General features: G+C 32.4%; 4 protein-coding genes across 4 annotated transcripts in view; 2 read left to right on the top strand and 2 right to left on the bottom strand.

The window, feature by feature from the left end:
- The window catches only part of LOC125867607 (WRKY transcription factor 71-like), a 2927-nt gene extending 926 nt beyond the window's left edge, over window positions 1–2001 (bottom strand). The window contains exons 1-2 of the mRNA XM_049548160.1: window positions 1403–2001; window positions 657–800 (exon numbers count right to left, since the gene is read on the bottom strand). Of these exons, the coding sequence (XP_049404117.1) occupies window positions 657–800; window positions 1403–1899 (641 nt within the window). The 5' untranslated portion in view covers window positions 1900–2001. The remainder of the gene's footprint in view (window positions 1–656; window positions 801–1402) is intronic.
- Window positions 2002–4820: 2819 nt separating this feature from the next.
- Window positions 4821–5246, top strand: LOC125866698 (uncharacterized). The gene has a single exon (XM_049547004.1). The coding sequence runs from the start codon at window positions 4821–4823 to the stop codon at window positions 5244–5246; it is 426 nt and encodes a 141-aa protein (XP_049402961.1).
- A 10251-nt stretch (window positions 5247–15497) lies between these two features.
- On the top strand, window positions 15498–24508 carry LOC125866770 (elongation factor Ts, mitochondrial). Its single transcript, XM_049547120.1, has 9 exons — window positions 15498–15638; window positions 17284–17606; window positions 17704–17876; window positions 18669–18749; window positions 19071–19245; window positions 19641–19825; window positions 20395–20520; window positions 23035–23123; window positions 23997–24508. The coding sequence occupies exons 2-9, from the start codon at window positions 17306–17308 to the stop codon at window positions 24040–24042; spliced, it is 1176 nt and encodes a 391-aa protein (XP_049403077.1). The 5' UTR covers window positions 15498–15638; window positions 17284–17305; the 3' UTR covers window positions 24043–24508.
- A 333-nt stretch (window positions 24509–24841) lies between these two features.
- On the bottom strand, window positions 24842–26393 carry LOC125866771 (chlorophyll a-b binding protein 8, chloroplastic-like). The gene is made up of 3 exons (XM_049547122.1): window positions 26103–26393; window positions 25659–25720; window positions 24842–25584 (listed from the first exon to the last, which is right to left on the bottom strand). Exons 1-3 carry the CDS (start codon window positions 26244–26246, stop codon window positions 24969–24971), a joined length of 822 nt encoding a protein of 273 aa, XP_049403079.1. The 5' UTR covers window positions 26247–26393; the 3' UTR covers window positions 24842–24968.
- Between the last annotated feature and the right edge of the window lie 922 nt (window positions 26394–27315).

The raw sequence follows: 27315 nt of genomic DNA, 5'->3' as shown, positions 1-27315 counted from the left end.
GGGGGGGGGGGGGGGGGGGGCAGTTTCAGACAAACTTAATAGTATTTTTTTAGATTTTGTATTTACATTACAAAATTTATTAAATATTTAATTATATTGTGAACTCTACTAACCAAACGAGCTATGAATTCAATAGAAGTTTCACTTAAATTATCCCTTGTTTACATAACAATTTCCTTAAGAAATTATTTATTAAGGTAATTTTATTAAATTATCCTACTATTAATACTTTAAAATTTTAAGTTTGACTACTAGTACTTTATATGGTATTAATGATAAGGATAATATTGAAAGAAAAATATAAATTATTTGTGATAACAAGTAAAAAAATGTATTTTAATATAAGGGATAAGGAACAAAAGAAAAAGGTGGAGGATGTATGACTAGCTAGTTCTCTTTCTCTCTTGACTAACTTTTCCATCTGGCATTCGGTAATCGCATCCTAGTGGCTACGTACTGAAGGGGACAACGTTTTCTATCGAGAATTTTCTTAAAGACGGATCAGATCTAAGATCTTTACTGAAAAATGACAATATCTAATGATTTATATATAATAAAGTTTGATATGTTGTAGTCTTAAAATTTACTTAGATAAGTTGAGATTAGATTAATTTAATTTAATTGAATGAAATTAAAGACACAAATTAATATTTAACCTGGGGAAAGGGCTGTTTTTCACTGCCTTTTGTCCATATTTTCTCCATCGATATCCATCTTCAAGATTATCAATCTCACTCTTTGTCATGAAGGCAAATCTTGGTTCTTTTACCTTTTTTTCACCTTTCTTTTTTTCTTTGCACCTGAAATAATATAATCATCAACAACATCGAACTTATATATATGTACAATTTTTCTATCTTCACAAGACAGGAATCCAAGGTTTCGTACACACCACTGTCTCTAGATCCTACTTATGAGGTTACATTGAGTATGTTATTGTCGTAAGAAAAAAAAATTAGGGTTTTGCTGAGTACTATACCCAAACACTAAAGCTATAAAACAAATAAAAGGAGGATCAGATCATATGGTCAAAATATTAATTTCTAAATATGTGAAAGAATCTTTGGATAATAATAAAAATTCTAGTCAATGAATAATCAACCTACAAACTATGATTAGCATATATTATTAATCCAATTATATATAATATATATAACCTAATCTTTGAATAATAAAGAATCATTTCTGAGAAAAAACCCTTGTTATGACCAGAGACAAATTTAAGATTTAAATTTTATAAAATTTAGATCAAAATCCAACCACAATCCTTTGATCTATCGAGATCAAAATCTATTTTTATTATTAATTTAGTGGATCTTTCAACACATATACAAAGTCTGAACTATTTTGATCCACCTCTACTAATGATTATGTGTGAGCAAATGAATTAAAAATGACTTACTCTTTCTTAGACTTGTCTTCTCCTTCTTCTTGTCTCCCTTTTTCTTGAACATGTTTCTTGATTTTGGAAGAATCTTCTTGCCCTACAGCCTCATTAGAAGTATAAGATATCGAAGAATTTGGCGTTGGTGAAATTTCAATGCTTGTTTTATCTCCCAGAGGCGAATCTAAGACGGGTTCTGTAGTAGCAGAGAGGCTACCTTTTCTAGTAGAGTCTTGATTATCGATATGTGGGCGAACAACTTCAGAGGATGATGAACAAGACATGCCAAAAGCATTTGATAGAGTGTTGTAGTCCATAGAGCCATGTAAACACTCAGTAAGAGTCATATAAGAAGAAGGAACAAATTGTTGATGCTCATGATGATTTGGATTTTGAATATTTGGAATTATTGGTTGGTCATTATAATTTGAAGGATTTTCACCAAAAAAAGGAAATGTATTATTGATCCCTCCACCAATTCCCATGTAATCATGATAAAAAGTGTTATCAGACATATTGGAAAAAAATATTATTTCAAATTCTTAAATTACACTAACACTATAGTTTTGTGCAATAAGAAAAAGAAATGATAATCTTGAGAGATGAGAAATGTTTTGGAGAGAGAAAAATGTAGCTTGATAGGTAATAGCAAATGGATGGTCCTTGTTGAAGAAAAAATGAATTAGAGGGTACTCATCATAAGTTTTTATGTGTATCTATTTGGCCAAATTTTCAAAATTTACTTCATTTTTTGTCAGAATTATATTTCAAATTTTTTTTTAAAAAAAGTGGAAATTTGTATATTGTGTTTGACTATTGAATATGTGTTTCGGTAATTTATGTTTGGTCAAGATTTCAATAGTGAGAAAAAAAAACTTTTTTAACTTCTGAAAAGTAATTTCTATAGCTACTTAAAAATACTTAGCGAAACACCTAATTATATTATCTAAAATAAGCACTTTTAAATTTCTTTTAAAAAGTACTTTCGATTACTCAAAAATTTGACCAACCTAGCTATAAAAATGATTTTGGTTTAGCTACATATATCATCTTCCATATATATTGGTTAAAATTAAACACTTCAATAATTACCTTTAGTGTAATAACAAATCATAGAAGTCATGTGGAATTTTTTAAAATGATACTGTAAGTAAATTTCCAAATAGCAACAATATTTAAATTGAATAATGTTCCTTTCATTAGGTAGAGTTGAATATATAGGATTTTGATGCCTTTGTCATTACCTAGCAAGTTGGTATATAATAATGCTAGATATTTTTTCCAAGTGTGTAAATGTATTTTTTTTATGTGAGTTTAATGAGAATTACACTTCTCGTGGACAATAAAATGGAATAGAACTAATTAGAGTTAAAATTTTTGTGAATAGTCAAATAGCTTATTTGGCCAAAAACTTTTGAAAGTCAAAGTGTATATATATATATATACATTAAGATTGTGAATATAAATTATTTTCCCCCTTAGTTCTTCTCTTGATTTCTTTGTGATTTATTAATGATGTCATATTTTTCGAATTAAGATGATGTGGGCCTCCTTAAGATTTATTTGATTAGTATGAAATGACTTTGTAAATCTTCTTGAAGTATTTGATTATTAAGAAGAGTTCGGCCACATCTGATCTTCTTGAACTATTTGATTGACATACCAGAAGAGTTAGGTTATACCTTCATCTTTTTTGTGAATATTCGGTGAATTATGAAATTTTCAAAATGACTTTTCAAGGGAATATATTACCTTTTATATAGGTATGAACTAACTGAAACTGAACTCATCTCCTACTTCAAAGCCTAATGGAGTATAGATTTGATAAAACTCAAAGACGAAACTCAAAGTATATCCATAAAAATATTGAAGCTTTCTCTTTGCGATTATATAGACTCAATTTTATAAATCTAATTTGTGAGAGAAGAAGTGAAGGACATATTTGATCTCACTATTATGTGAAAGAAAATTTCAATGTCCACCATAAGATTTAATCAAAAAATTAGAAGGTTGTTTTGTTTTCTACTTTAATCCAACTATACTACTATATAGTATTCAAAAACGCACATTTTTACTCTATTTTAATTGCATCATTATTGTAATTCCCAACTATTATTTTAAGTTTGTGTGCAACCCATTATTAGTTTATATCCGTTTAATCACATTTAATTTGTCTTGTTGTAGTATTACTCAACACATGCAAATTTTTAAGTATAAATTCTTCCTTAATTAAAGGAATTATCTCATTCTTTGACATAATCTTTAATTTGTTGAATCGTCATGTTCATACACACTTAAATAATCATCTATGAGAATTAGGAAACTTTGCGACGTTAATCACGGCAATTAAGTAATTAATGATTTAAAAGATTTCCACAATTTTTAAATCTAAATATACCACAATCTTGAATTTCTACCCTCGAGGATGTATTTACACTACTAAAAATAAGAATTAGTGACAAACAAGTTTCGTAGCTAAACAATAATATCCATCGTTAATTCTATTTAGAGACAAATTAGTGATGATTATCACAAAATTTTGTTAGCAACAAATAAATTAGCGATGAAGTTCATAGCTAACTACTAAGAAACATATTCAACCTGCAAATTCAAAGCATGATTTCCTCTATATAACTAAATTCGAATATGGAACACATGAGAATATCTCTCCGTCAAATTAAGAGTCACTTACAGGTTTTGTATAACTCTTTTTCCCTTACAACTCTTGTAGATTGTGTTGTGACTCGTTTTATAGTCCATTCTATCCTAACATGAATCATGAGCCTTTTTTCTCATATTAAATAGAATAATGGCATCGATATGGATCATGAGCCCTTTTTTTCAAACGAAAATGATATAAATAAGTCAAACTTTTAACGGAGGATATAGCTAAGCCTTTTTACAAAGTCTAATGACATATTTGAATTCCCCTCTCAATTTTTTCTCTCTCTTTTAACGAAAAAATGAAAAAATAAAAAAAATAAAAAACTCGAACCGATATTTCTGAAAAATATAAAAGAGTGCAACGGTACGAACAATTAAAAATGCCGCCATTGTTCCAATAGACACATCGTTTCTTCATTTCACTACAAATACAAAAATTAATTTTTCATTCTTTATTCCTCAACAATTGACTCCACGAAATAAAAAGGTTAATAATTTCTCCCTCCAAAAAATTTACGATTTTCCATAGAACAATAGCCAGTACTCAAATTTTAAATACGAATACTGGAATCGTAATTATAATTAAAAAAAACTCTGTTAATTTGTAATAATGCAATTAGTATTGTGAATTGTGATCATTTTAATTACTGTCGATATTGTGATGAGTAACAACTTGCATTGTAGTAATTTACGATTTTTACATGATTATTCAAACTTGCATTGTAATAATTGAAAATTTATCGAATGCTATTTTCAGGTTAAAAATTATAGTATGGCGGATCAGCAGATGGAGATTGATGTGGATGAGAAAAGAGAGATTGATCTGAACAAGGAGTTTGATCTGAACAAGGAGTTTGATCCAATTGAGAAAATTGTTTCATTGGAGCGCGAAAATGATTTGCTATTGAGGAAAGTTGAAAATTTAGAAGCGACTCAAAAAGTTGAAATAGAAGTCAAGGAAACGGAAATTAGGGTCCTAAAGCAGAAACTTGAGGAGCAAGAGAAAAGGTGGAGAAACAGGCAGGATTTTTTTGCATGGCGAAGTATGAGTTGGCGAAAAGGTAGAGTTAAAGAGTTGCTTGATAAAATCTCGGAATTGGAGAACAAATTGAAGAGTATGGAGGACGCGATTTCCCAGAAAGTTGTTGGTGAGAAGGAACAAGTTGGTGGATCTTCTGGCGTAAAAGTAGAGGATTGATGTGCTCTCGTATTTTTAATTATGTTATTATTATTACTCCGATAGGAGTGGCATTTTATTGAACTAAATTATTGAATGGATATGTAATTGCGTTTTTTATTGAACTTAAATCATTATTATTTGTGTTTGTGCAATGTGCGTGATGTTGCTTTTGTTGTATTTATGGAAGTTGAAGTCGTATATTGTGTTACTTTTACCGCAAAATATTAGATTCGTTTTTCATTTGTAATAACTTACAAAATTTAGCCTATGATATGAAGTTTTCTCATAAAAAATTTAGTTTGTTTAAAGGACTCTTTAGACAATTTTCTAAAAGGTGTATACGTTTGAAAGAAATAATAAAGGATCATTTGCTACATAATTATCCCAGAATGGAAAAACAGCAAAAATCTATGGACCAATTATATGTATAGACAGATTTCTACCTCTCCATATGTGTGTCTATTACTTTCTTTATCCAAATTTATGTGATACTTTCCGAAGTTTGAGAGTTAAATTTTTTAATTTTAACCACGTAATTTAGACATATAATCTTATAGTTAAGAACAATTGAGGTTCAATAGATGGAACAATGACAAATTTAAGTTATTTCTAACACATTATATGCATTTTGGCTATTGTTTTCGTTTATCAAATACTGAGAGACAAAACATTTCATAATCTCCAAACGGAAATAGCATAGACGAGCCTTTTGTCATGGCACATATGAGTCATTTCTCAAACAAAAATGGTATAAATGAGCCAAACTTTTAACGAATGACATAGATATGAGCCTTTTGTCAAAGTTCGATGGCATCTTTGAGCCTTTTCCCTATAAAATATATCATATAAAATAGTTAAATAAATCTCATAATCTCCAATATAAGTTCTTGTTAAAGTCTTTACAACTAAAAACGTTTCTCCCGTACTTTAAATGAAGGGCAAAACTATATAATCATATTTCGAATAGTTCAAAAACAAATTTGGATAATTTCTTTTATTTTGGAGCAACTGTTAGTAAAAAGAATATTTTTAATATATCGTATAAAACAGTTAAATAAATCTCATAATCTCCAATATAAGCTCTTGTTAAAGTCTTTACAACTAAAAACGTTTCTCCCGTATAAATGAAGGGCAAAACTATATAATCATATTTCGAATAGTTCAAAAACAAATTTGGATAATTTCTTTTATTTTGGAGCAACCGTTAGTAAAAAGAATATTTTTAAAGGCATATTTGAGCAAAAAAACATAACGAATGATCAAACTAACTCATTTTAAATAATTCCGCAATATATTTGAATTTTGAATAATGTACCCTTGTGACAGTTGAAAAGCCGCCATGTTTCTCCAACAGACACATCGATTATATTCTTCAATTGAAATTTTACATTTCATCACTCTATATATAAGTACCAAAAATAATTATTTTCTTACTTCTTTTTCATTTTAAATTTTAAACTATGGCGGATGAAATTAATAATTTGAACCAGAAGGTAGCCTCATTGGAGCACGAAATACATTTGTTATTGAGGAAAATTGAGAAGTTGGAAGTAAGTGGAAATCACCAAAGAGTACTATTAGAACTCAAGGAAAATGAAATTCGGGGCCTTAAACAGAAACTTGAGGATCTAAACGACGATTGGAAAAAGGAGAAAGATGTAATTGATGCGGCGAAGGATGAGTTGATAGAGAGGGTTAGAGAAATGCTCATAAAAGTAGATGAATTGGAGAAAAAATTGGAGATTCAAGAAAACGTGATTTCTAAAAGTCGATATTTTGGTGTAAACGTAGAGTGGTTGGTGATGACTACATCAATCGTTGTTTCTGTAATTTCTATCGGCGTTTCATATTATCATCGAGATGGAAGAAAATCATGAATTAAGGGATTGTTTCAACATGTAATTAAGTTGATTTTTTTGTATGATAAAGTTTTGGATTTTACAATTTTATTGTTACTTAGATTAATGTACATTTTTTTGTGGGTGTTTTTTTTTTCTTGCGCACTTAATCATTGATCAATGGATTTGTAGTATTGTTTTAACTACCAATTAATCAAATTTCATATCAATCTAAAGCACATGACTATAATTTTTTTCGCGAGTTAATTTTTTGAATGATCGTTCTGAGTTATAAAAATTACTCACTAAATTTTTTTATTTTTTTTTGGTAGCAAAGACATCCAAACATATATATGGTTGATCTGAAATGAACTTTGAAATGAATGTTGATGGTGGATTAATTGCAAGAGAAAACATATGGTGGCATAGAAGTGGAAAATATATCAAAAAATGTAATGAAATAAAGCAATTTGTTTGGTTTTCTTACTACTAGAAATAAATGTTTTCCTACCGCGAATCAATGAGAAATTTGTTTTATAAAACATGATTTTCTCAGTTATTTCTCACCGAAAAAATGTATAGTTTGAAACAGATTCTCACTAATATAGTAAAAACCTTCCTAAATTTCCATATGAAAACATTATACTATCATTTAACGTCTATAATAATTTATGATATTTTATTATGTGATATATTATTTTCACATAAAATTATCAATTTGCTTAAAGAGATCCTTAGACATTTATTTAAAAGGTTCATAAACAGCCAGATAAATAACTATTCCAAAATGGAACAACAAGGTAAAAATTCACTAACTAGAAACATCTGCAAACGGATCTCAATTTCTCTCTGTGTGTATAAAACATATATTTGTTTCAATTTATGTGATGCAGTTTGATTCGTCATAAAGTTGAAGAAATGAAAACTTAAGTTATGCCAGGGTGAAATTATTTTTTCATGTGGAGTGCTACTTGACATTAATTTTAAATAAAAGAAGTGTAGACTGTACACACCATAAACTGACGGAGTTATAATTTTCAATAAGGAGGTCAAAGTCTGAAAATAGCACATGAAGTAGTCGAAGGGGGTTTGACATCTACTATATATATCTAAAAAAAATTTAAACCGTGTATAAATAATAGAATTTTCCGTCAAAGAGCGTTCGAATGAACCCCTAACTATAAGGTGGTGCCACGACACCATTGATACTGATGGTGAAATTACAATTACGACATGTAACCAGTTTATGTAAGCTCAGATGCCCCTTGACAATACAATTAGATTTGGGGTTATTTAAACTAACTAGTAAATTATCCGCGCCTCGCGGGAATTTAATATCACGAAATTTATAAAATAATACATAAAACTATCAGTCATTAAAACTAAAACAGAATATTATCTTACATACAAGATTACGTAGTAACAAACATTAATAATGTAATGGAAAATGATAATTATAACATCTTATCATTTATCCTTCAATCAATCATCTTTAACTTGATTTTATAATTTATCCTTGAACCCATGTCAAAAATTTATTAATTTTTGTCTTCTTTTCCTGGTTCACTTCTCACATCAAGGTGCGATAACATTTTAAGGTCTTTATGTCCTTACAATGGCATACCAAATTTGAATTTTGTCTTCGAGAGATGTTAGTATAGATCTTTAAGGAATTTTTTTTATTGTACATTCAACAAATTCAGTAAAGAAAACTTGCATGAATACTCAATTAACGTGCGTCATTTAATCTGTACTAACAAATACTTATAACAATAACTTTGTTGAAACATAAAAACAAAGTTTAAAACATGTATTCAAAAACAACAATTAATAACATAAGCATAAATTAATGACTGTAAAAAACATATTAGGATCTGTAACAATAGAATGAAACAAAAAGGAAACAATCGAGCCCACCAAATGCACAGTTAGTTTGTTTTAAATTGAGAGGAAAATCCTCTTTTTATAGACAACAAAGGGTAGTGTGAATAAATGTTTATTGTGCCTTATCGGAAAGGTCACAACTGATCTTTAGAAAAGTTACAACCCTTCGGAAATGTCACAAACCTTTGGAAAGGTCACAACTTTTCATAAAAGTCACAACTTTTCATAAAAGTCGCAACTCTTCATAAAAGTCACAATTTTTTATAAAAATCATAATTTTTCATAAAAGTCACAATTTTTCATAAAAGTCACAACTTTTCATGAAAGGGAAAGACTAGTTTTGGAAATAAATAAATTAAAAGGGAATCCTGGACGAGAGGGAGTTGCTCGGATGGTAAGCACCCCTCACTTCCAACCCGAAGGTTGCGAGTTCGAGTCACCAAGGAAGCTCCTAGGGAGGGTAAAAAAAAAAGGAATCCTAATTTGTGGTGGCGCCACATATGCGGACCTAAGGTTCTTTTTATATATATATATATATATATGTTATATTATTTTCTATTTTTATGTTTTATAACAGTATTTCATATTTATGCTATAGATTATTCTTGTTATTGTTTGCTTTCTCAAGTTATTAAAATGGGTACGCCCAGGGTAATTGTCTCTTCATGCCTCAGTCCAGGTCAATTATTTTGTGTTGTAACATTATGTATAGATAATGTCACACTCCGAGGTTATCCCCAAGACGTAATACGGTACCTAGGATCACGAGTGACCCCCAGTTAATCCTGAATCTGACATATAAGCACACTGAGAATAACTAAGTAAAATATTTACAATGCGGAAGCTAAAATAGTGGATATTCGAAAGTTGGGAAAACCCCAACTAGTCTAAACATAAAATAAAATAAAAGTTTAATGTTGACCTAACACTTAACAACTCGAGCTAAATCCACTACTATGTCTGAAAAGCCTCTAACTGAGTTGAGGTACTGGGACATGTCCCTAGCTAACTCTAACAAAACCGAAAACTGAAAATAAAGACTAAAATGTAAAACATGTATATTGTCCTCGAAGTATGAGGATTCACCACTGAATCTGCTGAAGTCGGACTGAGGATCGAACTAAGCGTGATCTAGATGCTTAGTGCCTGAACCTACATCATGAAATGATGTAGCGCAAAATATGCGTAAGTACTAGGAATGTAATGAGCATGCATGATATAGATATGCTAATAATTAACAAAGTATATAAGTTGAACAATGCATAACTGAGCAATAATATAATCTGAACAAGGATATAAATACTGAAGTATAACTGAAAAACTAAACTGAATGCAATGACCAAGTACTAATCATAAAGATAACATGTTGAACTGATTACTGAAGTAAATGCTGAAAATTTAGTCAATGCACTAAAAGTCTGACTGTAGGAGCTACTATTAACCGACTAAACCACGTGAGCTAAACGTGGAGTCCGATGTATACGCCCCATCGAGAGGACCTAATATACCTTGCTAGGGGTATAGAGACATGACTATGGCATGATCACTAAAGCTGATGCCCAATAGAGGGGACTTATAAACCTACGCGGGCACGTAGTTCTGGGACTTTGAGGGTATGCTGAACCCTAGTCCAATTCGGTGCTAAGTCTACTGCCAACTGAATATTCATAAAGCTAAAATGCACTTAATACTAAATAGCTCAAATTACTAACATGCTAACTGAGAATGCAACATTTATATGTTGAGAACATGGCATTCAAAATTTGAAGCATGAATTTCTGTCTGACTGGCCTAGCAAGTATAATTCATGAACTAGGATAAATTTACACAATCTAGGGTTTTGAGTTTATGCAAGGAATTATACTAAATTATCAAGAGACAAGCTATTTAGAATAAAGGAACCATAATCACAATAAATCTTGAAAATCTAGAAACCCTAGGTCTAAACAGTTTATGAGAATCTAAAGAACTAACTCAATTCTAGGAACCTAATGGGTGAAAGGAACCCACTAGTGAAAGAAATTCTTTGGATTTCGAGGTTGAACTTTGAAGAACGCTTTTGCTTGTTCTTGAGAGAGTTGGTCGCTTCTTTCTCTTCTTTTCACTCTAAGTCGGGTGATTTTAGGAGAATGGGGTTTTGAGGGGTGATTCTGACTAGATTATTAGGCTTAGATTGAGTAAAACAACGTAGTTTAGACATCAAACGATGTAGCTTAAGTGCCCAATGCATAGGAAAAAAAACCAAAACAATCCTGACTTAAAACTGATGAAGTGCCATTCACAGTTGGATTGACAGGCCATCATTTGAACCATTTCCCGTCAATTGGGTTGTGGTTTGTGGCCCTACCCAACAGGGCTTTATTGAAACAAGCGTAACTTTTTACTCTGAGCTTGGATTTTAGCAAACTCAGTGGCGTTGAAAAGATGACTCAATTATCTTTAATTTGATTTGTCATGGGTCGCCTAATTCATTTTGTGATAAAAGATATGACCGTTTGAAATTGACTCAAAACTTAAAGGCTGACATATTCCCTCCACGGTCCACTTCACGGACCGTGTGAAACACCACGGGCCGTAAAGACGATCGTGGTTCCTCACAGGAACTAGGGTGGTTATGGGATGACTTCCACGAGCCACTTAACGGCCCGTATGGGGTTCCATGGACCTCCTAGTGGTTTGTGGTTCCTTATAGTGGCCTTGGGTGGCTCCTGGTCACTTTGACGAGCAACCTGACAGCTCGTGTGAAGTTCCACGGCCCGTGAAGGGTTCGTGGTCCTCCACATTTTGCCAAGTATGAACCACGATTGGGGTGACGGGTTGTGGTCTTGTACATGGCCCGTGGACCCCTCAATGGTTCTCCCATTTTTCCTCTTGTACAATCCTAGTTAGATTTATGAGATGTTACAGATAAAGATTAGAATAATAATAATAATAAGTGCATAAAAAGATATTTTAAATTGTGTATGTAAAATTTTAAATTAGATTAATCGAATCTTCTTGTAGACTAATGATGGTAAGCAGTTACGCTAAATCCAAATACTTACATTTTATTTTTGTTTTCTTACCATAGTCTATAGTGGGAATCTAAAAATGGTCATTTCTTTAGTTGAAATTCACCTATAAAAGGCGGTCAATAGGCTTCTCCAAAATACCCCACATTTGCAAAGCCTGAGTATTCTTTACATTTTTTTCTCTAGCTCCGTGAAAATGTTTCCCCCTCCCCCTTACCCTATTGTCAAAATTGGCAATTTTCAATCACCAATCATCCCCACTATGCACCTTCGTTACGATGAAGTAATGAGGCTGCAACAATCACAAATTAATTATCAACCAGCTAACGATATTCCATTTTTGGAATATCATGAACCGATGAGACTTTTTGGTGGATTGAACACAATTAATAATAATAATAATAATAATGTTAATTACTATGATCCTTTTATTTACAATCTCAATGCTTTAAATTTTAATGTGGCTCATCAAGTTCAACAAGAAGTTGGCCAACAGTCTAACAATGTTGGGTCGGCTTCGCGAGTTAAATCACCTCGCATGCTTTGGACTGATGAGTTGCATCGAAAGTTTGTTGATGTTGTTCATAAATATGGCGGACCTTGGGGTTAGCAAAAATTTTACCCTTTCTATGTCACATTATTATTTATTTATGCTCAAATTTTTTGTTTTCTTTGTAAAATATGTGTTCGTCTGTCTTTTTTTAAAAAAAAATATTAAAATTTGCACCACATAAAATCTATTAAAGAGAAAAACCTACCTGCAATTTTTTATTTTATTTTTAAAGTTCAAATTCAAATTCCTAATAAAAAATAAAGAAATTTTATTCATATCTCACCGCAACACTTGATGATTGCATGTCTCTAGTAACTAGCATCTAGCATGTAGATCTATTTTTCTTTCACTCTTTTTTTAAAACAAATATTTGGATGAAATTTAAGGCAAGTACTCATGTGATTTTTTTTTTTAATTCAACAAAAACAAACTTTTATTTATTTCATTATCTCATTTTTTATTATTATATCAAAGTAGATCTAAATCATCTATTGAATTGTTCTTAATTAGTGGTACTCTTTTTACAAATTTTAATTTGTTTGCAGCTGTTAGGCCAAGGCATATTTTGAGGGAAATGGAACATATGGGAATATCTCGCTATCAAATTAAGAATCACTTACAGGTTTTGTATAATTCTTCTTTATTTACAATCATCGATTAAGATGGATTAATATTTTGTACATTTAGTAATATAATCTATTTAAATTTGTACATTTATTATATTTCAATCTGTCTATTTGATATCCTTAATAATAATTCAATATGATATATACTTAAAATATGTTATTGATTTTTTGCAGAACTATAGAGCTAAGCTCAATCCAAATGACGTTGGAGGAAGAAAACGTATAAGTATATATTTTATATGTTTTATTTATGCATTTTATTTTAGTTTTAGTTTGTTTAATTATCACTTTTATATTTAGTAATTCGTTAATTTATATATATATATATATATATATATATATATATATATATATATATTTAAGATGACAAAATTTTTAAAATAATTTACTCTTTTATATTTGTGAAAATAGGTAAGGCATCATCTAAGAAGGAACTCATCCAAGATGTTCAAGTAAGTTCCTTGCACACTTCTTGATTATTTTTTTCAAGGAATGGAGAATAAATGACTTTAAAAAAATTTAGGTTATATATATTGAGTACTTTTACATTATCACATCCTTCATAGGATATTACTTTTTAAATATTTTATTGTAAGAAAAATTGAACCTATTTGATTAACCTAGCATTTGAAATTAGTAATTTGTATTTGACTAAAATTAATTAAAAATAACTTTTGCTAGTTGTTTGCGTCTGATTAAAAACTACTTTTATGAGTCAAATTATGAAAAACTAAAGAAAGTTACTTCTAAATTTCAATTCAGTAAATACAAATTTCTGATATGGGCAATTTTCTCCTTAAGAAAAAAAATTTACTTTTTAAACTTGGGAGAAACTACTTTTTTTCAGTTTCTGCTATTAGTCAATTATTTGTTCCTTCACCAAAATATTTCTTAAAGATCATCATCATTTTAAATATTTTATTTTATTTTTTAAAAAAAAGAGGAAGCACTTTTTTCGAGAAGTTGACTAAATATGTTAGTGATCTTGAAACAAGGTTGATTATATGTCGCATCGAATATAATTTTTTTTCTACTATCGGTATATATTAGTGGTGTCAAATGGACCAACTGAATTGATTTTAGAATGTTAATGATCAACCAAACTCAAATGAATTAAGTGCATCATATTTTATGAGTTAATTTTGATACTTGATAGTCCCTTGATGGTTGTATCATTAAATGTAGGAGCAGTTGAAAAATGTTGATGGATGGAAGGCTGATGATGATGTGTGCGTCCCTCAGCTTCCAATCGAAGCGGAGATGATGGAAGCCCATACTTCTCCAGAAGACGTTTTTATGGAAGAACTTCAGAACTGGATATAAAGCAAGGTATTTAATTTGTGATAGCACTATAAACTATAGCACAATGTGCGTTTCTTTGGTTTTGCAATTCTCGAGGACCTTTTGATAAGGAAGTTTATGAAAGTTTGAATTTTATTTCCTTAGATTTGTTTCTTTGGATCTTTAATATTTTATGGAATTTTAATATTTTTAGTTGTGAATTAATATTTTAAAAGTTATATCTTCTTTTAAAGTGTTATTATGATTCTATTAAGACTAAGTTTCATCAGAGTGTTTAGTCTTTTGTGCAAAACAATTTATGTTTGGTTGATACTATTGTTTTATAACGTATTCAGTTATATTCTATTGTGTTGAATTATATTATACTGTATTATTTTGATAAATATAAAGTTTGAATAAATTATATTGTTTTTCGTTGTTATATAATGTTATACATCAATATTTTTTTAAGAAAATCGAAGGTAGTATAAAAGATACATAAATTAGAAAAAAAAAGGTAATAATACGATCACATCAAATTAATTGTTATACAAAATAAAAACTCATTATGTAATGATCAATTTAACATATGATATAATTAAATATAAATAGCAATCAAAACAAATTTATATTTAAATTGACACACAAATAATAAAATGGAGAATAACTATCAAAAAGAATTAAAATAAAGGGGAAAGGGGGTAAATATACCCTTGTCAAAAGGATGATACATATTAACAAAATATATTTATCCTCGTTGTCTAACAAATAAAATATATTTATCCTTTTCATTAATTGATTCATACAAATTAAATTAATTTTCTACTTTTTTTTTTTGTTTAGTTGGATCGTATTTGAAGAAGTTAATTATATGAATAACGTAACATTTTAAAGTTACTAATACCTTTGAAATTAATAAAATTAATTTTAAAGTTCAATAAATATGTGTATGTTGACGAAAAGATAACTATGCTCCATTTGTTAGACGATAAACATATAGTTATAATATTTTTCTTGTTAACCAATGATATATTAATTCTAAATCGCAAAATTTACGGAGACATATTTGCCCCTTTTAGTCATCAGTCTAAAGAAAAGAAGGTAAACCCTTAAAACCCACAGAAGAGCACTAATAGCAGCCAGCTAGTCGCCAGGACGAACTTAGTTACCGGCGGCGACTGATCTCCGGCCGATTTTCCTCCTGATTAGCATAACAGGTAAAATTCTTAGCACCAAACTTTTACCAATTCACACAAACAGCCTTCAATTCACTGTTCGCTGCAAATACCAAATCTTCCGCAAACAATGAGAATTCGTTCGTTTAGTTCATTAAATTAACACTGTAGTGGTTTGAATTCATATTTTTTAACTAGAAAATGAGTTGAAAGAATTGGTGGATTTAATTTGTTTAGAATTTTTTCCAAAATGTAAGTAAAAAAGTGTGCTTTAGCCAAAAATAGTTTACTCCACTTGTTTAAACATGTCTGTGTATACCCTTTTCTTTTTCTTTTTGAATTTATGGAGTTAATCAGCTATAATATGAACTTGATCAAGTGTTTGAATAGATAATTTTAACACATTAAATGTTTGAGGAACTTCCACGCCAGGGGTGCTCCTAAGTCCTATGTGCCTTTCAGTTTTCCTGCATTTGTTTTTACCTCTTTTAAACGATGATTTTTCTACACCAAGGTGTGGCATAGTGGTCAATGAATTGGGCTGAGAACGGTGTGAGCTCTCATTTAAATCCTAGTAGAGACAAAAAACACTAGGTGATTACTTCTCATCTGCCTTAACTTTGATGGACAGAGTTACTTGTTGCGGGTGAGAGGTGGCAAAAAGCTGGTTTGGACACTACGGTCATAAAAAAAGCTATGTTTTTTCTAGATAGAATTTAGTTAATTAGGTTCAGTTTGACAGAGGTGATCTGCCCTCTTAAAGATATCCTAGTTTCTTTCTTTGCCTTGGATGGTTTCCTGAAATTTTGAGCATTTCCAATTTCTAGCACTCTCCCACTTGGTGTTATGAGTTCAATGGAAACATTCCAATTCACTGCCATGCCTTGTAATTATGTGATGTAGAATGATTGGATCACAAAGGAAGAACTTCTATCTAATGGCCTCTAAACTGTCATGAATGTCGTTATAATTATCTTTTCCTGCAAGGTCATGCATCATCTTGTTAATTATGTCAGATTCTTAACTCATCAAAAAGTTGTATGTTTAATTCCCTCCTGGTCAACAAACATTGTTGTTACTCATGCTCAAGGAATGTTGATCTCCCTGTAGATATTCGTTGCAATTTAATAACACGGTCTGGAAGTAGAAGTACAAAGGGAGAATGCACTTTTCAGTGACTATAAGATGGACTAAAGTGCCCTAGAACTTTGGCTGGAAATAGCAGAATTTATTAAATGTGCTTCAGTTTTTATGAAATAAATATCATAGATTAATTAACTGTTTCATCTTATTGGAAGGATATCCTGTATTAAATAACTATGTACAGGAAACAGAATTAACCTAATTTTCAGGTTATGCAAGTAGAATGTACTTCTGCTGCATCAATAAAGATCTACCTTATAGTTGCAGTTATTCACATTATGCTTCAAACTTTACCATGGATCTTAGTCTTCTCTCTTCCCACCTGTGTTTGCTTTTAGGTCTCTTCCCCTCTTTCTCCGCTGTTTTTGCATATAATTTGCCTTTTCGATGGAGTCCTGAATCCTCAGTTGTAAATCTTCTAACAACTGAACTTCAGTGTTCTTTGTGTGCGCGTATTTATGTTATTGGATACAAATAAATTGTTCTTCAGACACTTTAAGATCGTCATGCATACCTGAGGATATCCATGTTCCTTAATTTTCAGATCACATTCCACTAACTGGAAGATGGTGTTTTATCGTGGTATAAAACGCCCTATTGCGATCATATACAAGAGTTTAAATAGTTCTATATGTTGTGGACATGGCTACTCTACTTTGACACGTTACGGAAATTCCATTGCTGAGTCTGGAGGATATTTTCACAAACATGGGAATGGGCCTAGAACATTTGCAGTCTCTATTAGGAGATATTCTGCCGAGATTTCCTCTTCTGAGCAGATGAACTTAATAAAACTGCTGAGAGAAAGAACAAGTGCTCCCATAAAAGAAGTTAAAGCTGCTCTTGTCACTAGCAATTGGGATATCGGCAAGTGTGCAACTCATTTACTTTTTCCTTACTCAACTTCCTATTATTCATTGCCATTCTTGGCATAGAATGAAATGATAATATCTCTTCAATGCAGAGGCTGCTCAGAAAGACCTAAGAAAAAGAGGGATAGTTCTTGCATCAAAGAAGTCTTCTCGAACTGCTGCTGAAGGGTTGCTTGCCTTGGCACAGAATGAAAGGAAGGCAGCTGTGATTGAACTAAACTGTGAAACAGACTTTGTTGCAAGGAATGAAATTTTTCAATACTTGGTTAGTGTACTTTTTTTCTGGTTAGAGTAAATTTTGAGACAGTTCTATGGAACGGTGTTACTGCATCTGGATGAACATGAAATACCAAAGCTGCACTAGATACTTATTGTATAATAAATACTTTCCAGATTCAAATTGAATGTTAAGTTTGAATATACCCAGTTTTTATAGGAAACTTTAACTTGGAATAGTTTATTAAGTTGGATTTTGGAATATGGATTATAATGATAAGTGGGTCCACGAGTGCAGTGCTAGATTGCTGTCATCCTTATTTAGATGTAGGGAAGTATGAAAGTGGGACTCTTTTAAACTTGTGATACGTAGTAAGGATACTCCATTTTAGGGAAGTGGATTTTAGTTGTGGTACAACTTGGATGAAACGCATAATATGTAATTTAAACAAAAAGAGAGTACATATTTTGCTAGGCAATAAGCTTGGGTTTTGCAAGACAATCCTCATATTTATGCTTTTGGAGATTGTATTTACATTAATGGTCCTCTAAATAAGTTTTCATAGCTTTTTACTCTTGTATTTTTCAAACTTGTAAAATCGCTTTATTCGGGCCGAGGGTCTTCTCTGAAACAACCTCTCTACCCAACCCAATGTAGGGATAAGGTCTGCGTACACCCCACCCTCTCCGAACCCCGTTTATTGGATCACGGTGGATATATTGTAGTTGTTGTTGTCCTCTGATAAGTTTCTCTTTGGCAAAATTTAGTAGTGACGTTCCTCTACCCTCCCATGTGATACTGTCTCATGGAGTTGTTATTTTGTATATGCATCATGAATAGGCCTTATCATTGGCAAAATTGGCATTGCTGCTTGAGGGCTCACAACAGTCTTTTGCTGCTTTTCCTATTGGACATCTGGAGGTAAGTGGTCTTCATAATTTTTCTCCACTTGAGGCTAATCCATGTCTTTTTCTATTCTCGTATATGGTATATATTTACACTAGTTTTAGGACCTCAGAGTATCCACTTTATCATTTTGATGGATATTTGTACAAGTATGCTAGTACTTTTAATATCCATTGTTAGGAGTTTTGCTTTCTGTTGATTTATGCTTTCATGTAGAAGCATCCTGATCAACTACAGCTGTCTAGTTTTCGTATTGCAATTCAACTCCTCTTGTGTTTGTGCAGCTCTGCCTCTGTGTCAAAGATCAGAATCCTTTAAATTCTTTGTTTTCTACAGGAGTTGAAGCTGAACCTTGATCACCCTAAATTGAGTGGAGAAAAAAGTGTTCAAAATGCAATAACTGAAGTAGCTGCAATGATGGGGGAGAATGTCAAACTAAGAAGGGGATTTGCAATGTCTGCTCCATCTCTTGGTGTGATATCAACGTATCTACATACAAGCCCTCAACCAGGTAGAATTCGTATGAGATGCCTTGATGTATCCAAGGCATATTTTGCACCTACTTTTTTTGTATATTCGGATTTGTAAATAATATTATAAAAATAATTAGATATGAAGCATACCAGTGCTTTTGAGTAGAAAAACTTCCTCTTCCCTGATAAAAAATGACCCCTTTTCTCTCTGACTTGGGTAATGTGCATATAACCCTGATCATTTTTTGGATCTTATCAACTCCCTAGTATTATGATAGACTTTTTGCGTTCTTCTTAGGAGCTGATATTTTCTTTTATTTTGTACTCTATGCATCTTCTGGATGCTTTTGCTATTAATATATCACTTCATAAAAGAACTGGAATTTTGGATATTTGCAGTAATAGTAGATTTAATGCTTGTGAAAATATGCAGGTGTTGGACGTATTGCCGGAATTTTATCACTTGAAGTAGAAGATAAGAATGTCTCACAAGATGCACTTCAGCGTGTTGGATCAGAATTAGCTATGCATGTAGTTGCTGCAAAGCCATTGTTCTTAACAAAAGAAGATGTTTCCTCTGATGCACTAAGTAATGAACGCGAGATTCTCAAATCTCAGGTACTTGTCAATGCAAAGTTATGACTTGTTTCTGATGGGTTCATGTGAAGATATAGGATTTATGAAATGAAAGACTAACAGACCAGTAAAATCTGATCTACGATGCTTGTGCTCAGAAAAAAACTGTTTGTTATACATCATTGTTCCTTTCTTTCTTTTCTTTTTATTTTTCCTTTTTTGGGCTGAGGGTTGGGGTGGAATGTGGTTGGAGCATTATTATCTTGTAATCTAATAGTTATGTTTCTTTCTATTTAATCAACGATATGATATGTGCTATTCGTCATTTTTGTTTTACTTTAGTAATGCTCAGATAGGTTTTTTCTGTTATTTTTAAAACAAAGACTATGCTATGTAATGTATCGAGAAGTTTGGTAACTAGAAGTTGCACTAAATCAACTGTTGGGCCCAGAAGATTATTCCACCACTTCAATATGTTTCATCAGCGTCAGCAGCAACCCCTATCTTTTGATCAATTATGAAGTGTGCATTCATCATGTTTCATCATCTTGTAAGGTTTTGTAAATTGACTAAATTCAAATTCAAAGTACTTATTATGTTTTCCTTTACAGGCAGAGAGTTCTGGGAAGCCTCAGATTGCCATAGAAAAAATGGTTGAAGGTCGTTTGCGCAAGTATTTTGAGGAAGTAGTTTTGATGGAGCAGAAATTTATTGTGAATGATACAATGAATGTGAAGGTAAGAAAGTAATCTTTTAGTTGGGATGTCATTTTGTTAGATTTCTGTTTCTACTTCCTTTCACAAGGTCACACTCTCGCCATAGCCCAAACTTCTCTTTTGAATACCGGATATTGGAATAAATTGATGCTTGTTAGTGTGCATTCAGGACCAAGGTGAAAGTCCAGACTAGAGGTAGTTGTAACACCTCTGTATTTAGGAGCCCTATTACTTTAATTGCTTTTGATATGGCTTGGGTGTTAGGATTGGTATGAAAATGGATCAGATATATCCTACCTTAGAGTTATGGGTTGGACTGTCATAACTCTTCAACAAATATGCACCATTAATCTTGCTCGTGTGGGGTTGGGTGGCAGTCCCTAAATCAATATGGCCACAAACTGAAAGTGTGGGTACATAAGATCAGATTTGACCTTTTACAACCAGCTTTTTACTCAAACAGCTCCATGATCTTATGGTGATGAGCGAAAGCCATTGAAAAAGGCCAAGGTCTGCTGATGCTGTAAGTGCAAAATGCAACTAAATACACACGTTAGTGACTAAAAATGCAGAATGAAGACAGATAATATCATGTTTCTCTATGTATGTATACAAAATAGGAGAATAAAAATTACTATATTGAATAATAGCTGGGCAGAGGAATTAAAAATATCCCTGATGTCATAATTTTTGGCCGACACCTCTGAAAGCATAGTTCCTGTCTTCCTCCCGTCTTTGAGCTCGTCCATTTTTTGGGTGATCCACCTTTTTATGGAGTTTATCCAAGTTTAGGCGATCTTTCTGGTACCAACACTGCATGAGCAACTACAGAAAAAGAACACCACAACAAAACGACAAAATGAAGAAGAATGAATTGAAGGCATCAGAGGAAGCACTGACGAACTTGTTACTTTTGTTTCAGTCAATTAAAATACAATAGCATGTCAGTTATGTCGAGGAACCATATTAGATTAAGCTGAGGAACCATCTTATAATTTTGATTCAGCTGCAAATATACAGTTTTAATTTCGAACTCAGATATATCTGGTTTTCTTATACTAAAGTTCAGAAATTGCCTGTTTATATACTAGGATGTTCATCCATAATTTTCTCCTACTGCTCCACAGCTTTAATAGGTATCAGTAGAGTTATAGGCCTCAATCTCTTAGGGGTCGTTTGGTAGCGTGTATTAGCAAAAATAAGGCATGTATTAATTGTGTATGAGTAATACCTTGTTTGGTACACTTTTTCATGCTATGTATAACTAATGCAAGTATTTGTTATACACTCTATTGTGTGTTAAGGTGTTTATTACTAATACCATGAGTTTCTAAGTATTAGTAATGCAAGGGATTTTAATGCATGCATTAGTATGGTTAAGACCCCATTGCCCCTCAATTTTATTTTTTTTTACATCTTTTCCACCATATTTGTGAAGGGTATCTTTGTAAATAAATATTTTTATGCAATGCATGTTATTTTTAATAAATCAAACCAAACAATGCATGAGAAATAATCCATGTATAATTAATGCAAACATTACTAATACAAACATTACTAATACACTCTAATTAGCATTATTCTTATACACCCTACCAACCGACCCCTTATTTCTCTTACTCTTAAATCAACATGCTCTTCTTCTAAACTATGCCCCGAATGGGATCTTGAAGCTTGGTTTTTGATAGCTCTTGTTGGTCCTCTTTGTCACCCTTTTGCAATGCTTAGTTGGTTACTTATCACTTTGACTTGTCCCTGCATATTTGTTTTTATTCCAGATTCTTTATCAGTTGAATTTATTCTTGACTATTAATACATTGTTTTGATGAATATACAGAGAACACAATGACCTCATAAATGAACCCCCTTTTTTTATATAAAGAACAGGCATTTGATTGGTTGTTTTTTTTAAGCGCATGAGACACTCAACCTGATCACGTTTTAGGGCGTTAGCGCTCCTTCGACAATTTCAACAAGGCTCTTACATCTGTGGAACTAAAAACTTAAACCAGTTTGTGTAATTTGGTTTGGGAGCCCATCTTTTGAAAATTAAAGAGTTGTAAGCACTTCCACTTTTATTGGCTCAACTACTGTTGCACATATGGAGTTAGTGGCTAGGCTGGAAGTTACAAACATACTTTTGGTCATATTCTCATCTCTTGTTTAATTTGAATCTTTTATGTTGTGTTGGGTCCTATCTATATATATTTCTGTATCAACATATGTTTTGGAGATTTGTGCAAGGCTCAAGTCTAAATTAACGTATCACCTTGAAGGAAGAAAGATAACTTAGTACCACCTGCCAATTGTCTGACTATTCCATCCTGACAGAAAGTAAATGCTTGTTATAAACATCAAATTACTTTTTTGCTGTGGATTTCTGAGGATGTTATTTTTTTAGTTGGTTCTAAAATCATGTTTTAGATTCCACCACATTGAAGCTTCTAATTTGCATCGTTTCTTACATGTATTGCCTTCTCATATGTTGTTTACATAGATAACTAACTAGTTGACTCATCTATGAAAAACTTGCAGACATTGTTAAGCAATCTGTCCAAGGATGTTGGTTCGCCAGTTAAGATTGGAAGCTTTCTAAGAGTGGAAGTTGGCGAAGGACTTCAGGGGTAATTACACATATTTATGACCTGTAATTCTCTAGTTTCCGGGTTAAATATCTCAGAAAAAGTTATATATGCTTCCTTGAATTTCCATCTTGAATTTAATGTGATGATTGTGCAACCTGTCAGTTCAAGCAGGAATATTATTTAAGCTTCACAATATTGTGGGTTCTTTCTTCTGTTGATGAGTGCTTTCCTCCTTTCCTACCACTAACAGCATATTTCACTTCTGCTTAGCTAGAATACATGCCTCTTTTACTTTCTAGTAAAATAATGATTTTGTTTCCAATTGCACATTCACGCAGTCCATGGGTTGAACCAGTTCACCTAGAAAGAGATCCAACCTTGAAAGAGGTCTCGACAATAAGATCTTGGTGCAAAACAATGTTTATTTCTTGAAACTAAGCAATATATGAGCTTGCCACTGTCTAGCAGATGGCCATGGGGGCTTTAACAATAATTTGTGGATTTTTTTTCTTCATAATATCTGCCTAATGGTTTAAAATAGTTTGCACACATGTCAAACACTAATTTGTCATTAGAAAGCTAGCAAAAATGGTAAAAGCAAAAGCTAAGCATCTATAAAAGCCAATTATCTGTTTTTCTTGAATGCTTGTCATTTTTGGCGAGATGTTGCACAAGCATTATACGAATAAAATAACTCCGAAATGAAGTAACAAAACCTTTATTGTACTACTACTACTACACATTCTGTCATAAAATGTCAGGAAAATATGATAGAAGGAAGAGTTTATTATGCTCTTTGAAGTAGGTAATTCAGGCTGTAAATGGGATGCCATTAGGCCATCACTACTTGCCTTGTCTTATAATTCATTTTTGCATTGTTTGACTCCTGTATTATTGGTTATAACCTTGCAGGCTTGAAGCATCAAATGAAAGTGAACCTTTGGCTAATGCTGCTTAACATGAACAACTTATGTCACGATCGTGAGAGAACTACTTAAGACACTGTACTTTAGGCCTCTACTTTCTAGTTTTTGATCTTCTGATTATAGTCTTCATGGTGGCACTGCTGAACGTGAGTCCATACGCTAGCTAACCCTGAAGAGGTTTTGTATTACAGTTTGAATTTTCATAGCCAGTAATGTAAGAGAATAAGGTCTTCATTGCTCTAGTGTTTTGGTCTAGTGGTAAGAGAGCAACACTTGATGGTGGATTAGTAGCATGTCATGGGTTTGACAAAGCATGATATTAAGTTGAGAAGAGTGGAGAGGAGCAGTATCCACCGAGCTCCAAACTGCACGTCACTAGCCATTTTGGATTTCTTGGTCATCAAAAAGAAATGAAATAGAATAAAGTCTTCACTGAGTTAATTTGTTTGGTTGGTCAGACAGATTATTCTTCCATGATTGTTGATTTATAATGTCAAATGATGTCCTTGTCTTGTCTGTTTTGTTCAGCGACTGCTTTTTTCCCCCTTTGATGGAATACCTGTCAGATTTGGACCCAACTGAGGATAGTAGACTGATAATTAAGAGGCCTGCGCGAGTATGCTGTTTACTTATTACTAGTCTGACTATTTGTCATGAAAGTTGCATCCCTTCGTGCTTTCATCCATGGTTCTCTGCTACAAATTTTAGTTTAACGTCTTTTAATGCTACGTTTAATCCAGTATTTGCTCTTTTTTTGTCTTAGAGAATCGAGTTTACACATGATCCTAAAGAATGCTGCAGAAACTGCAGCAGGAAGCTAACAGCTAAAACTCAGGAAAAACAGGTTTTTGAGTTGACAGGTCCTTTTTAGCTGATTACAATGATATGCAAAATAATATCTGCACATAATGTTACATATCAGAACAGGGTAGCTAAAACAGGGTGATTTGCTCCTTGTTTAGTGGAACTTGAGGCTGGTCAAGACATTGTTGTTTACAGGGTCAGCCAAATGGTCAAGGAGGTTTTGGTAAGGTCCAACTCCAGTTACCAAACCTTGAATGAAGTAACCCAAGATACCCAACATAGCTAGTCTTCCATTCTTAATCTCCTTGAGCTTCAACTCCTTCATAGACTTCTCATCTTTTCCGAACCCGAGAGGGTTAAAGAAAGGTCCACCAGGGTATGCTGGGTCTCCAGAGCCTCCCAAGCCTTTCTCTAGCCCCAAAAAGTATTGTTTACCCATAGAACCTGGCTTGGCCCAGTCCTGGAATCTTCTGTGTTCAGCAAATCCCATGAGTGCCATCTCCAGTACAAATAGTGTGTAACCGTCCGCCCAATAGTTGTATGTTCCAGCTGGAGGAATCACTCCTGTCTGGAACCATGGAAGGGCTGTTTCTGCTGGGATGAGACCAGCCTTACCAAGAATCTCGGGCGCAATGGCTCCTACTACCCCCAACATAGCAAATCTTCCATTGATGACCTCTCCATATGCTAGCCATTTTGGTTCAATGAAACCTCCAGTACCTTCAGGGTCTGACAGTCCCAGGGGATCAAATCCATAGTCACCAGGAAGGCTGTGGATTACATACAATGAAGTTAGCAAGGCAATGTAGGTAGAAGGGTTAAGTGAGAGTCTCATAAGTCTTACCTGCCATCCAAGTATGAAAGGCTCTGCTTGGATGCAAACCAGAGAGGCCTATTTGCTCCTTGCTGTTCAACACAAAAGCATATCAATACATAAAACCAAATGTGACCCAATGGTGTAGCTTAACGGTAAATGAAGTGAGTTGAAAACCCCAGATTCTAGGCTTCAAATGAGACGAACGATGCCATATGCTTATGTTGGTGAGAGGTAACGAGTACCTGGTGGACTAGTCAAAAGGCAAAGCTGACTCAAACTCCACTGTTATATACCATACACACAAAAACCAAATGTAGCCCATGGGTGTCCTAGTAGTAAATGAAGTGGGATGAAAACCTCAACAGATGCAAACAATGCTATATGCTGTCTCGAACAACACGACCATTATATATACATGTATGTCAATGTACTTGTTATTTATATAGGAAAGGAAGAAGAAAGGGGTGTTACCTTAACAGGTGGAGTGGCAGTAGCCCTTACAACAAAGGAAGCCTTCTTGATTGGAGATTGGAAAGGTCTTCCTCCTAGAATTTGTCTGGCAGCCTCAGTTGAGGATGCAATAGATGATGAGGATATCAATGCCTGTGTTGCCATTTTTTGTTTTCTGATTAAAACAATTGACTTGTGTTGCAGAAGAATAAGCACTCAGCTTCCCAAGAGTAGTAGACACAAGGTGGCAAGCAAAATAAGGGACAAAGGTATAGGCCACCAAGTGTTGTGTGGGGCTAGTGGAAAACAGAGAAGTTGTGGTTGACATAAGAAATCTTGAATTCTCAGATAAAGTTTAGGATTATATTGTCAAATGAAAAGAGCACATGTGGCATTATGACTTGGATAGAAGATTTTATACACTCTCTAGTCTCAGAAATGAATTTTCAGATACTCTAGTTGGCTGCAACACTCTTGCTCCAGATTTGAAAATATGACTCAAAAATATATAACAAGGGGATAGATAAATAAAAAGGATATAAAAATGAAAAGTTGAAATAACATTAATATATGGTAAATGAAAAGTTGAAATAGAATATAAAAATGAACACTCACTTCTATTGACCAATCAAGAGTAAATATTTTACCTGTATTATCATTGCATTTTTGTGCTTAATGAGCATGTATTATGGAGCAAATAAAGTGATTTTTTTAATTTTGAACTCTTTAAGTTTATCTTCATTGGTTTATATAGTACATGTACCTGGATATATAAATTTTGTCAAGGTAAAAGATTATCACAAATGTAGCTTATTTTGCAAAAACTTTTAAAATCGATGTATCTTGAAAAGTGCTTTTTATTACAAGTGGTTATCCAAAGAAAATTTTTTTTTTTGAAGAAAACAATCGATATTAAACTAATTAATTTGAAAATTACGTTAATCAATACAACAATTTGTGCTTGACCAAGATTTTAAAAACGCTTCAATGGAAACTTATGAATTATAGTTTCTCCTACTATTCAAAAACACTTATTTTATTTCTAAAAATATAGTCAAACACCTTGATTCTCTAAATAAAAACTCCAACAAGAACACTTTTAACTTTTCAAAATCTTGGTCAAACTGACTATAAATCATAATTAATTAATAAACATTTTCACCTTAACTTAAAACTTACCTATGATATAGTTTGAAGGAAATAATCTCTTATCAAAAATTATATAGAAGTAAAT

This window comes from Solanum stenotomum, chromosome 6 (assembly GCF_019186545.1).
Source record: "Solanum stenotomum isolate F172 chromosome 6, ASM1918654v1, whole genome shotgun sequence".
Classification (NCBI taxonomy): Eukaryota; Viridiplantae; Streptophyta; class Magnoliopsida; order Solanales; family Solanaceae; genus Solanum; species Solanum stenotomum.
Note: the sequence above shows the minus strand (reverse complement) of the source record. Positions and strands in the feature narration are given on the sequence as shown.